This window comes from Heteronotia binoei, chromosome 9, assembly GCF_032191835.1.
Source record: "Heteronotia binoei isolate CCM8104 ecotype False Entrance Well chromosome 9, APGP_CSIRO_Hbin_v1, whole genome shotgun sequence".
In the NCBI taxonomy this organism is placed as follows: Eukaryota; Metazoa; Chordata; class Lepidosauria; order Squamata; family Gekkonidae; genus Heteronotia; species Heteronotia binoei.
This window is the reverse complement of record NC_083231.1, coordinates 104,980,274-104,995,783: the sequence shown is the minus strand read 5'-3', so window position 1 is coordinate 104,995,783 and position 15,510 is coordinate 104,980,274. Positions and strand designations below refer to the sequence as shown.

The 15,510-nt window shown below is 46.0% G+C and overlaps 1 protein-coding gene across 1 annotated transcript in view; it reads right to left on the bottom strand.

The window, feature by feature from the left end:
• The window catches only part of LOC132577093 (killer cell lectin-like receptor subfamily B member 1B allele B), a 58,730-nt gene extending 43,981 nt beyond the window's left edge, over nt 1–14,749 (bottom strand). Inside the window, exons 1-2 of the mRNA XM_060246567.1 lie at nt 14,634–14,749; nt 10,431–10,490 (exon numbers count right to left, since the gene is read on the bottom strand). Coding sequence (XP_060102550.1) covers nt 10,431–10,443 — 13 coding nt within the window. The 5' untranslated portion in view covers nt 10,444–10,490; nt 14,634–14,749. The remainder of the gene's footprint in view (nt 1–10,430; nt 10,491–14,633) is intronic.
• Between the last annotated feature and the right edge of the window lie 761 nt (nt 14,750–15,510).

Below are 15,510 nucleotides of genomic sequence, written 5' to 3'. Positions count from 1 at the left end.
CCCGGTGGGGCGTCTGTACCCAATGTCGGAGCCTGAGTTGGCCGCTCTGCGAGACTTCCTAGATAAGAACCTGAAACGCGGCTTCATCCGACCCTCAACCTCTCCCCTGTCTGCTCCAGTCCTCTTCGTGAAGAAGAAAAGTGGGGAGCTCCGGCTGTGCAATGATTACCGGGCCATCCGCGACCGGTACCCTCTACCACTGATCCCTGAACTCTTGGATCGCTTAAAGGGGGCCCAAATCTATACCAAGCTGGACCTCCGTGGAGCGTACAATTTGGTGCACATACGACCTGGAGACGAATGGAAGACCGCATTTGGGACCCGGTACGGGCAGTACGAGCACCTGGTGATGCCCTTCGGATTGACCAACGCCCCCGCTGTCTTCCAGAGGTTCATGAACGACATATTCCGGGACCTGCTCGACCGCTTCGCAATCATATATCTAGATGACAGCCTAATTTACTCCCGCAATCCTGCCCAGCACGCCGAGCACGTCCGCCAGGTCCTGCAGCGCCTACGAACCCATGGCCTCTACGCCAAGCTGGAGAAGTGCGACTTCAACCTGCGCTCTGTCGAGTTCCTCGGTCACATTGTGTCCCCGCAAGGGATCCTCATGGACCCGAAAAAAGTAGAAGCGGTCCTGACCTGGCAGGCTCCTCAGAATCGCAAAGACCTGCAGCGATTCCTTGGTTTTGCCAACTACTATCGGCAATTCATCCCGGCCTATGCCTCCCTGACAACACCCCTGACTCAACTACTCCGCCCCAAAGAACCCTTCTGCTGGTCCCCAGAGGCCGATAACGCCTTCTCCACCCTGAAGACCCGTTTTGCCACCGGGCCACTCCTGAGATACCCTGACCCCCAGCTTCCCTTTACGGTGGAAGCTGATGCCTCCAACGTGGCCCTGGGAGCAGTGCTGTCCCAGCGCGAGGAGCCGTCTCAGCCACTCCAGCCCTGCGCCTATTACTCGCGCCAGCTCACGGCTGCGGAAAGGAACTATACCATCTGGGAGAGGGAGTTGCTCGCGATCAAGGCGGCTTTTGAGGTTTGGAGGCACTACCTCGAAGGGGCTCGCCACCCTGTTCAAGTGCTCACTGACCACCGGAACCTAGAGCACCTCCAGACCACCCGCCGTCTCAACCAGCGCCAGATCCGGTGGTCCCTATTCTTCTCTCGCTTTGACTTCCGGATCTCCTACATCCCCCATACCCAGAACCGGAAAGCAGACGCGCTGTCCCGGAAACCGGAATACGCCCCTGCTTCAACTGAGGCCGCGCCCGCTGCTCCCATCCTGCCGCCCTCAGTATTTGCAGCCACCTCCACTTCACCCACACTCGTGGAGGACATTCGTGCTAGCCAGGCCAACGATCCCTGGGTCCAGCAACACCTCCAGGCACTCCAAGACGACTCAGCAGGCGAGTTCACGACTCGAGGCGGTCTCTTGCTACACCGCGAACGCCTCTATGTGCCACCTGGGCCCTTGCGGGCAGAAGTGCTACGCCTGACTCATGACTCGTTACCCGCCGGGCACTTTGGACAGCATAAGACCACCCACTTGCTGACGCGAGAATTCTGGTGGCCACGAGTGCGCTCCGATGTTGCCCGCTATGTCAGCTCCTGTGATGTCTGTCGGCGGGCCAAAGACGTCCCGGCCAAACCCTCGGGGTTGTTACAGCCCTTGCCCGCACCCTCAGGACCCTGGGACACCATCTCGATGGACTTCATTACAGAACTCCCACGATCCAAAGGTCAGACTTGCATCTTGGTGGTCGTCGACCTATTTACCAAGATGGCCCACTTCATTCTGTGTCCGAAACTTCCCACAGCTCAGGAGACAGCCCAGCTCTACCTGCAACACATCTTTCGTCTGCACGGACTCCCAGCCCACCTGATCTCAGACCGGGGCCCCCAGTTCTCCTCTCGGTTCTGGCAAGCCCTCCATTCCAGCCTGGGTACTCGAGTGCACCTGTCCTCAGCCTACCACCCACAGACTGATGGTCAGACAGAGCGCACCAATGCCACGCTAGAGCAATATCTCCGCTGTTACACCTGCTACCAGCAGGACGACTGGACCAGTCTGTTGCCTCTAGCGGAGTTTGCATACAACAACGCGGTCCACTCGTCCACCCAAATGACCCCGTTTGCTGCAACCTACGGGTACCACCCTCGGTTCTTCCCGGCGATCCTGCCACCCACAAATGTCCCCGCCGTCGAGGCCTACCTGCAAGAACTCCGCGCCAGCCAAGACTTGCTCCGGGAGCAGCTACAGCGGGCCAAGGAAGCCTATAAACTGGCTGCGGACCGGAAGAGGCAGGAAGGCCCCCCAATCCAGCCAGGGGATCAGGTGTGGCTCTCAACTCGCTACCTGCGCCGGCCTGGTCGGTCTCACAAGCTGGATGCGCGGTTCATTGGACCCTACCCCGTCACGGACCAAATAAACCCCGTCGCCTTCAGGCTCCAGTTGCCACCCCACCTCCGCATTCACCCTGTGTTCCATCGCTCCCTCCTTGTTCCAGCTGCACCCCCTGACCCAGCTCGGCCTCCTTGCCCACCGCCGCCACCACCGGTGTTGGTGGATGACGAGGAAGAATATGAGGTGCGCCAGATCCTGGACTCCCGGTACCATCGTGGAGGCCTCCAATACCTGGTGGACTGGGAGGGATATGGCCCAGAAAACCGGTCTTGGGAGCCCGAGGACAATCTTCATGCCCCGGACTTGGTGCACCGGTTCCACAACGACCACCCCGACCTTCCAGGTCCCTCGACGGAGGGGGGCCCTGGGGGGGGGATAGTGTCATGGGTGCTGGGGACCCTGCAGAGGAAGTTGAGTCTGACGAGGAAACTGTGCCCCTGCCACCTGCACCAGTGCCCCTGCCTCCTGCTGGAGAAGATCCCAGCCCCCCTGCCTCGCCCTCTCGGGTGGCTCGTGTGCGTGACCGCCTCCGGCAGGACCTCAGGGATCGGAGGAGGGCGGCACGCTCACAAGCAAGACGCTCCCTGAGCCCTGAGTTCTGAGAGGATTCTGGCCCTCCTAAGAGCAAGGATGCTTGAGTTATGACAGGATCCTGGCTGCCTCCCTGAGCCAGCAATTAGCCCAAACGGGCAACAGCCAGCAGAGGGCTATATAGCTGTGGGCTTTGGGAGGAGGCTTTGTGGAAGCAACTAGTCATCTCCCTGACATCCTAGCATCCACTCCGGCTTGACTTTGGTTCCTGACTCCCTGACTTTGGCTTTTGACTTCTGGACTCCCTGACCTCGGCTTCTGGACCTCGGACCTGCGATACTTGTACACTGATTTGGATTTGGCGCCTCAGACCCTCCTGCTTACTGGCTACAGACCTCGGACTGCCTCTGGACTTTGCCTGACCCGGCCCCAGCCGTGACAGTAATATAGTAATTTCCCTTATAATTTTCTTTTTCCCTGGTTATTTTCTCAATTTTCCTTCTTTTTTCTTTATCTCATTCTGGATGTCCAATCTCTGTTTTTCCTTCTTTTTTTGTCCTTATTATTTAATGTGATCAATATTCCTCTCATTACTGCTTTATAAGTGTCCCAAACCATCTGGAATTCTATATCATCAGTGTCATTTATTTGGAAGAAAGCTTTGGTTTCTTTTTCTAGGAATGTCACAGTATCTTTATCTTGTAACAAATCCTCATTTATTCTCCAACTTTTGTTTTCCTTTGCAATTTTGTAGCCCAAGATATTGGATTATGATCTGAACATATCTTTGTTAGAATCTCTACTTTTCTAGTTATGAGGCCCAACTCTTTAGAGCCCCATAACATGTCAATTCTGGAGGAAGTATTATGTCTTGCTGAAAAGTATAGTCTCTTACTTCAGGGTTAAATTTTCTCCAAATATCTTCCAAACTTTCTTGCTTAACCAACTCAAAAAAAGATTTTGGTAGTTTCCCTTCCTTGTTATTATTCTTTTGGCCAGACCTATCTATATTGTTCTTTATTGTTCCATTAAAATCACCCATCACCAAGATCTGGTCATAAGACACTTCATCCAACTGTCGAATAATGTCTTTAAAAAAACATCTTTTGCGCCATTTGGCGCATATAGTCCTAATAACGTTTTCTTTGCATTAATCACTACTTCCACTGCCACATATCTTCCATCTTTGTCTTTAAATATGAATTTTGGCTCTAATTGTTCCTTAATATAAAAAATCACACCCCTTTTCTTTTGCTCCGCCAATGAAAAAAATTCCAGCCCTAATTGTTTATTCCATAAAAATTTGTAATCCTTTTGTTGTATATGAACTTCCTGTAGACAAATTATATTACACTTTTGCTTTTTAATCCAATGAAATGTTGCTTTTCTTTTTTGTGGTGAATTTAGTCCATTTACATTCCAAGAAAATAATTTGTAATCCATCATGATGCAAAGTCTTTATTTTCTTCAAAAAAGCTACACATCTCATGCTCATTCCTGATTGTAATCCTTTTTCCACATAGCTCGAAGCTCAGACCTTCAGGAATTATCCATCTGTATCTCATTCCCTTAGCACATAGCTTCTCTGTCAATTTCTTATATTCTTCCTGTCATTTATCACTTGTCTTGGCAGCTCTTTTATTATTCTAACTCTGCTCCTTTCCACTATCAAAGTCTTTTGGAAATTTTTGTTCAAAATTTTCCCTGCCATGTCTTTTGTCATTAATTTTATGACTATGTCTCTTGGCAAGCCTTTGTCTTTTGCATATGATGAGTTAATTCTGTACATCCTATCAAACATGATTCTAACCTTTTCAGGATCTTCCTCCAAAAAATCAGCAAATATTTTCACCATATATTCCATTAAATCAGTTCCCTCCCCTTCAGGTACTCCTCTCAGATGCACTTGAGTTTCCATTAATCTGCAGTCATGTATTGTTACCTTCTCTTGCAACTTTAATAAGGTGGAAGCATGTACGTTAACTTTCTCCTCAACATCATGGACTTTATTTGTCACCACCACCACTTCATTTTTGAAATCTTCCATTTCCTTTTTAAGATTTCCAATATCTTTCTTAAGTTCTTTTTTGCAAGATGTTAACATCTTCTCAACACCTTTCATGATCCTAGCTTCCATAGCATCTAATTGGTCTTGCATTTTTTCCAAAGAAAGAGCTCTTGCACGAGTTGGTCTTTGTTCTGACATAAAAAAACCCTATGACAATTTTAAAGTCTCCAAATCAAATATCAATCACCAAATCCAATAGCTTAGGGCTTGCCCTTTAAAATGAGACTAATTTTGCCGTTCTCCGACCTTTCTGAGCTTAAATATTGATTTTTAACAGTTTTTAGCAATTTTCTTTTCTTCAAAATGGCGATCACAATTTCTCTATGAACAGAATTCCTAGTGTAGGCCTTCTTCTTGCTCCTCTCCCTTATCTTACTGCTTCCTGTTGTGCTAGGCCCCAAATCTCGTTCTCAAGGGTATCCAAATCTCACAGTCTTTGTTAGTCTTACTTCGGTTCTTACTTCCTGCTTCTCTAGGCCCCAATTCTCATTCTCAGTGTTCTCCAAGTCTCACGATCTTTGAAATGCTTACTATGCTGATTGCAGAGAGTGCAGAGCTGTGACACCGATGCTTTCGTCAGTCACCACAGGTATTTCAAACAATTCTTTTCTTTCACAATTTCTAGCAAAATCTTTAATTTAACAAAGTCTAAATTTCAATCTTTCTTTTCTTCACTTTCCTGTCTTTCTAGTTCACTCCTTCCCACCTTCCAAAGTTATTTAAATTAGCTTAAAAGCGTCCCGGAGCGAGAGATTATAATCAGTACCTCTCCACAGCTATGCAGCTTAACTTCGGTCTTCCCCAGTATCAGATGTTTATCAGTTTCAAAAGAGATTGGGATCTTGTTGAGCTTAAGCCAATTGAATGGCTCCATAAGCCTCTGTAGATGATGAAAACGCCACTCTTCTTTGGTGGTCCTCAAAGCCTCTAAAAAGTCTCCTCCGAGACCCCCTATTATCCGAGGTTAACCTTCTTTGAGTTGCTGTGCGTATCCTGGACAAATCTCTACCTGAGAAATGTAGGCAGAAAGCCAAAGAAAGGCTTTTTACTACCCTGAACAGAGACTTAAGTTTCCCTCTATTCAGGGGACGTCAGCTCAGCTCGATTCCCAGACCGGAAGCCATGTTTTAAGCTTCTTTTTTTTTTTAATCTTTCTTTGTATTTGTCTGTGTCCTTTATAAAGTTTACATATCCATTACCTGGCATTACATTTTATGACGCACATGGCCCGGCCCAACAAGGTCTCATTTATGTCAGTTCCGGCCCTCATAGCAAATGAGTTTTACACTTCTGGTCTAGATTTTACGAAGAACACAATTTCCAAGCATTATGAGGAGAAAGCTGTGTTCTCACAGATACTTAACGATACCAATGTTTCTACAATAGTATTTTAAAGTTTTTCTGAGGCCCCCACGGTCTGATTCCCAAGAAACAAAGGAGGGTCATGCAGCCCCCCAGACTGTGAACCTGCCCTTTTGGTCAGTCCCCACATCGCAGAGCTCCCTATAAAAATCTACTCTGGAGAAGAGTTGTCTCACCAAGGAAGTGGCCTTGGAGGAGCAGGGAATTGCAATACAGGACTGAGCTCGCCGGTTGACAGAGGGTTGGGCTGGTTGATTGGTCAAGCACTGTTGGTCTGTGTGATGTTGCTAAAGGGTCTGAGAGAGCAATAACTCATCAGCAAGAATATAGTCTCATTTGCTCCACTGAATCATAGAAAACAATAGGAAATCAAAAGGCTTTATAGAGACTGGATTGTTTCATTCTTTTGGAAATAGGGTTGCCAAGTCTGAGTTGGAGAATACTTGGAGACTTTGGGAGTGGATCTGGAAGAGGATGGGGTTTGGGGAGGGGAGGGGCCTCAGCATGGTACAATGCCATAGAGTCCACCCTTCAAAGCTGCCATTTTCTCCAGCGAAGGTGATCTCTGCCAGCTGGATATCAGTTCTATAAGCAAGAGATCTCCACGCCCCACCTGGAGGCTGGCAACCCTATTTGGAAAGAGTTCCCGACATTGAAGTAAAGCTAGGCTGGTGAGTTCCACTTACACAGTGAAAATGTCACAAGAGCCACAATGAACATTACTGCAGTCACACCCATTGTAACATATATGAACGTGGGATTCATGAAGAGAATGTTGAGTGCAGAGTCCTGGGGTGGAGCCTTAGGCTCTTCAGTTTCTTGAAGGACAAGAGGAAAGAAAATTATACTTTAGTCACAGCCAGCAAACATCCCACACCCATACTCCAAGCCAACTGATCTAGATCAACCATTAGCAAACTTCACAAACCTGGCAGTCTAGACCCTTCCTCGTCTTGCCTCAAGATGGTAGTGATGTATTTTACAAGGCGTACCCAATACAGATCAGTAGAAAAGTGTAAGAGGCTAGTAGCACCTTAACAAGATTTTTGGTAAGGTATAAGCTTTCTTGACTCGCTGCTCATTTCTTCAGATGCCTATAACCTGTCTCCAGTACAGATCAGTTTGAGATATGTTCTTTGCAACAAGGACAAGAAACAAGAGTGGACACAATCTGAGGGATGCCATTCCTCCTGTTGGGGTGGGGGATCCCTCTCCTGGAGCTCCTGTTGCCTGGGGGTGGGGGAAATGTATAAAGGTGGTGTTGCAGGCATGATGTTATTTGCTGGACAAACTTGGAAGTGACAGCAGGTAGCCCTAGGAGTTGCCAGAAACTCTGGTTTTATTGTAAAGTTTCCAGCGATTCTTAGAGTCACTGTCATTTTCAGGTTTCCCCTACAAGTGACATCATCATACTCACAATGTCTCTGCCCCCAACCTTCCTGCTGATCATCAGGCTTGGCCGAGCAAGCTACTAATCCAATAAATGGTTTTCAGAATCTCCTGAATACACACAAGTAGTTTTAAAGGCTCTTTTTTTTACCTGTCTACTAGGCACTCTATTATTCCCTATGGAGAACGATTCCCATAGAGAATAATAGGGAATTGATCCATGGGTATTGGGTGCTCTGGGGGAGCTATTTTTTGAGGTAGAGGCACCAGATTTTTAGTATAGCAGCTAGTGCCTCTCCCCAAAATACCCGCCAAGTTTCAAAAATATTGGACCAGAGGGTCCAAGTCTATGAGCCCCAAAAGATAGTGCCCCTATCCTTAATTATTTCCTATGGAAGAAAGGCATTTAAAAAGGCGTGCTGTCCTTTTAAATGTGATGGCCAGAACTCCCTTGGAGTTCAATTATGCTTGTCACATCCTTGTTCCCGGCTCCACCCCCAATGTCTCCTGGCTCCGCCCCAAAGTCTCCTGGCTCCGCCCCCAAAGTCTCCAGATTTTTCTTTAATTGGACTTGGCAACCCTAACTACAGGAGAGTTTCTGCATATCTGTGGAATATTCCAGGCTTGTTAAAAAAAAAAAAACTAGTTCTTATATTGCTTCCCAAAAGTGGGCATAATATTCCAAAATTGAAAGAAAGAAGATTTTGCATACCTGCAAGCCAAAACCCTCATTCTTTCTGATGGCTATTAGGAAGAAGGCTGTTTGTCTATAGCCTAAGTGAGGGGGGCTGGGGAGGAAAAGAGGACCTTACCCCACCTCTAAAACTGCAAGGAAAACAGACATCTCTGAAACTCTGGGCTGAGTCTCCAAGAGCACTGAAATGTCTCTCTCACTTTCCAAGCCTTGCCAGGCTTCAAGAGATCTTGCTCCTTTCTTGGAATTCATCTAGGTTTTGAAAGCACAAAGATATCTCCGGAAAGCCTCCCAGATATACAACATAATAGCCATAATACTTTGGTTGTGTAAGGTGAGTCTGCTTCCCAAGGCTCTTCCAAAGGTCCTCCTTCCTTGGGGAGGTAGTCAATGGGTGGGATCACATTGGGAAATTGGCGTGGCAGTATCAGCTTTGAGAAAGCCCGTTCTCTTTAAAGCATGCTGCGGCAATCACAAAGCCCCTGTCTAGCCCATCCTAAAACAAGGCAGGATTTCATACAGTCTGCCACAATAGGTGCCTCTTGCACCCCCTGTTTAATATGGAACCTGTGCTCCAAAAAGCGAACCCTTAGACTTGTGTTTGAATGCCTCCTTGGATCTCTCAACGTTTTTATGAAAAGTTGTGGAAGAGTGGTTTAAATTGTGATCCATGTGTTTACACTGTCCTCTTCCAGCTAGCTTTTTAAGACGGAACCCATCAATGACACCGAGCCATCTTATACACAATTTGATTATATTATGTTATATTGTTTTATTGGTTTTACTGTTTAAACTATTAATTATATTATATATTGTTTTATTGTATCATGGTTTTACCATGTCTTGTTAGCCGCCCTGAGCCTGCCTTGGCGGGGAGGGCGGGATATAAATAAAAGTTTATTATTATTATTATTATTACATAAAGGGAGGTTTCAAATATATGTGACTATATGTCTTTAATAATGACAGGTGTTAGGCATTAGTAATACTTCTGTATTTAAGTAACTTGCATTGTGGTGGTAGTTTGAGAATGTGCTGTGATGAAATATGCGACGCTATGAGAGCTGTAGCCTGAAGCACGGGGTGAGTTATTTTGCTGTGTACAGTATGGGGTGAGTTATTTTGCTGTGTATTTCTTTGTTAAGATTCATATTTTGTATTAATTCCTGTTGTTAACTTTGATAGTTCCGTTAAAATTGTGGCCAGAGGAAGATTTCTCAATGGAAACATGCCTTGAAACCTAGGGTTCATGTTGCTGTTATTTCATTCATGAAGTCATGCGCTGCTGGTATGAAGATTAACAGATATCTTTCTGGTTAATATTGCATGCTTTTCCCCAAAGAAGACAGATTTGCAGCTATTAACACTGAGAGTTATATGGGTGGTGATGGAATGATTTCTGCATCAACGGATTGGATGACTGTACCTTTAAGAAGAAGTGTAGGATCACATAAATGAGGACTCTGCCATATGAATCTTTTCTTAGAGAATCCGGTACATGTATGTGATGAAAATGAGTATTTTGGAATTAGAGTATAGTTGGTAATAGAGTGATGAGTCATGTATTAAACTGCTGGATATAAGTGAATCTTTAGAAGTATATTTTCACACAGTGTTGTTTTTCACTTTGCTCAACCTTTACACTGTGGTTTGCATTAGTTCCCAAACCTCCAGGTGGTGGCTGGAGATCTCCTGGAATTACAATTGGTCTCCAGGCTACAGAAATCAGTTCACCTGGAGAAAATGGCCACTTTGGAAGGTGGACTCTATGGCATTATACTGCACTGAACTCCCACCCCTTCCCAACCCTGCCCTCCTTAGACACCACCCCCATAATCTCCAGGTATTTCTCAAACAAGAGCTGGCAACCCTATGCCAAGGAAAAGCTCAAAGCAACCCCCTTCCCTGAGAAGTAATTAGAGATAGAGACGGTGTTATCCCATGAAGACAAAATAGAAGTGGAAGCCACTTACCGTTGGGAATCATTCTTTTTGGTTGTTTGAATTAGCGTATTATCTCTTCCTGTGTTCTGTCTGTGGGATCACATCACAAAGAAATAACACACCTTCAGATGAATACAGCACTGAATGAGAAATTGCAGTGTGTTCTCCTACTTCATTGAAGTCCGCATAAGGAACCCTCTAACATCCAGGTCAGGAAGGAATTTTCCTCCCGGTCAGATTGGCCCAGGATCCTTGGTGTTTTTTGCCTTCCTCTGGGCAAACAGCAGGGGTCACGGGGAGTGGGGAAGGAGGTAGCTGTGAATTCCCTGCATTGTGCAAAGGGTTGGACTAGATGACCCTTGGGGTCCCTTCCAGCTCTATGTTTCTAACAACCTGCTACAGGTTTAGATTTCAAGTATGAAAACTCCTACCCCTTAGGCATCCAGAAAATGTCTGCTGCTCTCCTATCAAATATATTGCACATGTACACAAACGTTGAACTAAACAGAAAAATACAATTGCCTGTAAAACAAGAGACTTTAACACTCCAAGATATGTGCATTCATTTCCATTTCCCATTGATTTTATGAACTTAGTCTGCCCTCCTTCACAAGAATATAAGCAGCATTTTGCTTGATCATCCTTTTAATCTGGGCATTTCTGAAAACTTCAGCACAAGCCAGTCTTGTGGCAACTGAGCCTCCAGGGCCCAAAGTAAGAGGTATTAATTTATTTACAAAATTTGTATCCCAACAGACAGACTAACATGGCTATTCATCTTGATCTATCAACCACCAATAAATCAGAGATACTGTGAATCACGCCTAGTCTGTGAGATGTCAAGTAGCACAGAAATAACACTGGGTAGCATTTTGCCTTTAAATCTGGCCATACTGTGTAAAGGTTAGTTTCCTTCCCATGTATTTCCCAAATATTAAAAAGCAGAGATGAACCAACATATTTTTTCCAATTTTAAAACATGAGTAGATTTGTTCATTTTGGGTTTTTAAACAGTAATTTGCATTAAGAGAAAGTCAGATTCGAGTCCATCAGCACGTTAGGAGACCAGCAAGATTTTCAGTGTATGAGCTTTCCAGAGTCAAAGCTCCCTTTGTCAGAGGTCCTTACAAAGGGACTCACCAGAGCTCGTACCTTGGAAATCTTGTTGGTCCCTAAAGTGCTGCTGGTCTCGAATCTAGCTGTTCTACAGCAAACCAGTATGGCTTCCTTCTGAAGCTATCTTGTGCTAAGGAGTGCCTGGTGTACCTCTGAACCAACCCACCCCACCCCCCACTGCATTTAAGAACATAAGAGAAGCCATGTTAGATCAGGCCAATGGCCCATCCAGTCCAACACTCTGTGTCACACAGTGGCCAAAAAACCAGGTGCCATCAGTGGGGCCAGGACAGTCCCTCCCACTGTTGCCGCCTCCAAACATCAAGAATACAGAACATCACTGCCCCAGACAGAGAGTTCCATCTATACCTTGTGCCTAATAGCCACTGGTGGACCTCTGCGCCATATGTTTATCCAATCCCCTCTTGAAGCTGTCTATGCTTGTAGCTGCCACCACCTCCTGTGGCAGTGAATTCCATGTGTTAATCACCCTTTGGGTGAAGAAATACTTCCTCTTATCTATTTTGTTTAATGTGCAGATAGCTGAGGCTGGACTCCTTAACCACATCGCCAAGAAATGGAAAGCCTATGTGGAAGGAGACTAGCATTGCCAATCCCCAGGTGGGATACAAACCAAAAACCGTGATCAAATTAACGAAACCAACATACAATTAATTCAAAAAACTTATTTAAATATTAATTTTCAAAATAGTGATTATCACAATACAATATAGCAATTATTATACAAGGGTGACTATATATTCCATATAGACAAAACGCATCTAAGCAGCAATATCCATACATTGATTTGCTGAAGTGCTTAGTGCCACAAAATGCTTGTAGACCAGTGATTCCCAATTGTAGGGTTGTGACCCGGTACTGGGCCACAGAAGCCTCACTACCAGGTCACAAGAAAAGCCAAAGCTAGCCCCGCCCCCAGCAAAGCTAGCCCCACCCCATCTCTGTGTTGTTCAGAGAGGAGCTGGGCTGCCTCTCCTTTCTTATCCCCTGCTCCTAGTGTATGAGAGAAAAGCTGGCATCCATTGGCACTTTAGACCCATGAAGTGTTCTTCAAGGTATGAACTTTCACGTGCCTTAGAGTATGTTCTTTTGGGGAGCTTTCCCTGGGAGGTCTGGGTGGCAAAGAAGGGTGTGTGTGTTTTATCAGCTGGGAGGGGCAGGGAGTGGCATTCCAGTAGCTCCTTTTTTTAACCAAATGACCCCTGGGCAGAATTTTTGCTGGCTGGGGTCATCTGATGGCAAGGAAGGCTTTTCCCCCCCTTTGGACACCCCCTTTTTTCTTTCCCTGCAAGTGATGCTCTGTCCGTATTCTTGGTGCTGGGGGGGGGCAGAAGCAACAGTGGGAGGGCCTCTAGTGCCCTGGCCCCACTGGTGGACATTCTGGTGTTTTTTGGGCATTGTATGAGGGAATTTTGGACGGTATAGTCCACTGGCTTGATCCAACATGGCTCCTCTTATGTTTATGTTCTTTCTTTCCATGACTTTCTTTTCCTTTCCTTCCATTTAATTCTTTCCCTTTCTCTTTCTTTCTTTACTTCCATTTTTGCTGGATGAAACTTTTAAGTTTATCATGCTGTTGTTGCAGACATAGGAACTCTGCCAATGAAAAGTTGGCACCCCCAGTTGTAGCCAGGTGGCCTTCTATGACATTTCTGTGTGAGTGAGTGAGAGTAAGAGGTGTGGGGCAGAAAGAGATTATTGGAGATTACTGCGTTATATCTCAACAGCACTGGAAGAGATGGTACTATGAACTTGGCACCATTTTACTGGTCCTGCTTTTAACAGCTGACACCAAAATTAAACTCCTCCTGTAGATATTAAAAAGGATGAAAGAAGTTCACTGGCTAAGTATCTGCACAACAGGTTGGTTTTAGGCATGGGAAACACAGCCAGTAAAAAGCTGCAAGCCCCTCATAAATATCCTTTTTGGGATAACTGCAGAAAAGCTTGTATGAACTTCATATAACTTGAAATTAATTCATTAATTGAAGTACAATTCTCTGTTACCTTTCACAGCAATTTCCCAGTGTTTCAACCAAAGAAAAGTATGAAAAATAGCTGTTGAAAGATTTTCTTAAAACCAAGCAAGCTTGGTTGTAGCTTGAGGAAGGGTTCCAGTAGTAGCAGCTGAAGGAAGGGCCTACTAAATGTGTCAGCATATTTTGAGGTAGAGCAACTGCCAGGGCCCAGTGTGGGTGCTACACAGTGCTGGCATTCCCGATGGCAATGGCAACAGCACTCCCAACTGCATACACTGGCCAGTGTTGTTGAGAAAGGGATGTGTAGGTGGTGCAGGCAATTGAACATGGGCATTAGGAGTGCTTGCAAGCTGGAGAAGAATACACAGATAGGTGCATGCAGGTGTGGGGGTGAAAAGAGAGGACCGCCCACTTTCCACCCCCAATTTGGCTCAGCATGAGTTTCAGAGAGATTTTTCTGAAAATGAATTTACTTTCAAAGAAAAGGCAGGTTTGGGGGAGTGCCCTGGAAGTGACATCACAGGAAAAGGTGGAGTTTTGGTTCAGTGTGCCTCGGAAGTGACATCACTTGGCCCTAGTATTGTATAGTATTGGCCCTAGTATTGTATGGGAATGACATAATTCCTGTCTCCTGGCTCCACCCCCAAAGTCTCCTAGCCCCACCCCCAAATTTTAGTGGGCCACGAAGGAGAAGTGTAAAAATAACAGGGTCACAGGAAAGAAAAGTTTGGGAAACCCTGGTCTACAGAACAGGGGCTCATGATTCCCTAATTAGGCTGCATTCTAAATACATCGCACCTGTCACCAGTGAACATGGTAGGGAAGAAGGGGGTGTTGATGATCACCTAGGGTAGCTTTTGAAGATGCAGGAGGATTCCTTAGGCCAAATGTTCATGATGGATAAACATATGGAGCAGAGGTCCATCAGTGGCTATTAGCCACCAGGTATAGATAGAACACTGTGTCTGGGGTAATGATGCTCTGTATTTCTGATGCTTAGGGGATAACAGTGGGAGGCAGGGCTGTAACCAGCAATGGGGCTTTGGGGGTAGCACCCCCATCAGATTTGAAACCCCCCCCACCCCACTGCTGCCTCCCCCCCACCCCCGAGAAGTACCTAGTTTTAAAAGACTTGGTAAGCCACGTCGTCTCAGACCCCTGACGCCCTGAAATGCAATTTCCTTCCTTCAGCTGGGAGGGGGTGGGGCGCAGAGCAGCAGGAAGAAACTCCTCTTGTCTCCCCCTCCCTTTTCTTTTCCTGTAAAAAGTCCCTTATTGGCATAAAAATAGCAGTACAAAATTAATATAGTGTAAAACAGAATAACAACACAACTTTCATGTATACTTGTATGAACAGAAATTATTTCTGTGATATCCTTTGGTGCAACTTTAGAGAAGAGTACAGAAACTTGCCTGACCGCTCAGTGACATTGATGAAAAAAATCATTCAAGAGTCTATAGACCTTAAGTGCATCAGAAACTCCTCTTCTGCCTCCCCCTCCCTTTCCTTTCCCTGTCTCTTGGATGGTCAGGCTGAGCAGCTGGGTTCCTATTTTGCCCTGCTTGTTCTGCTTACTGTGAGACTCAACCGTGATACCCCCACCTGTTTCTTTGCTTGGCTACTCAGCTTGGTTTGGGCAAGATGGGGAAAGAAAAATAGCAACTGCAGTTGCAGAGCTCTAGTATTTAGAAGAAGAAGAAGACATTGGATTTATATTCCGCCCTCCACTCCGAAGAGTCTCAGAGCGGCTCACAATCTCCTTTACCTTCCTCCTCCACAACAGACACCCTGTGAGGTGGGTGGGGCTGAGAGGACTCTCACAGCAGCTGCCCTTTCAAGGACAACCTCTGCCAGAGCTATGGCTGACCCAAGGCCATCCCAGCAGGTGCAAGTGGAAGAGTGGGGAATCAAACTTGGTTCTCCCAGATAAGAGTCCGCACACTTAACCACTACACCAAACTGGTGTATACTTCACTTGTTTATTTTCAGCGGT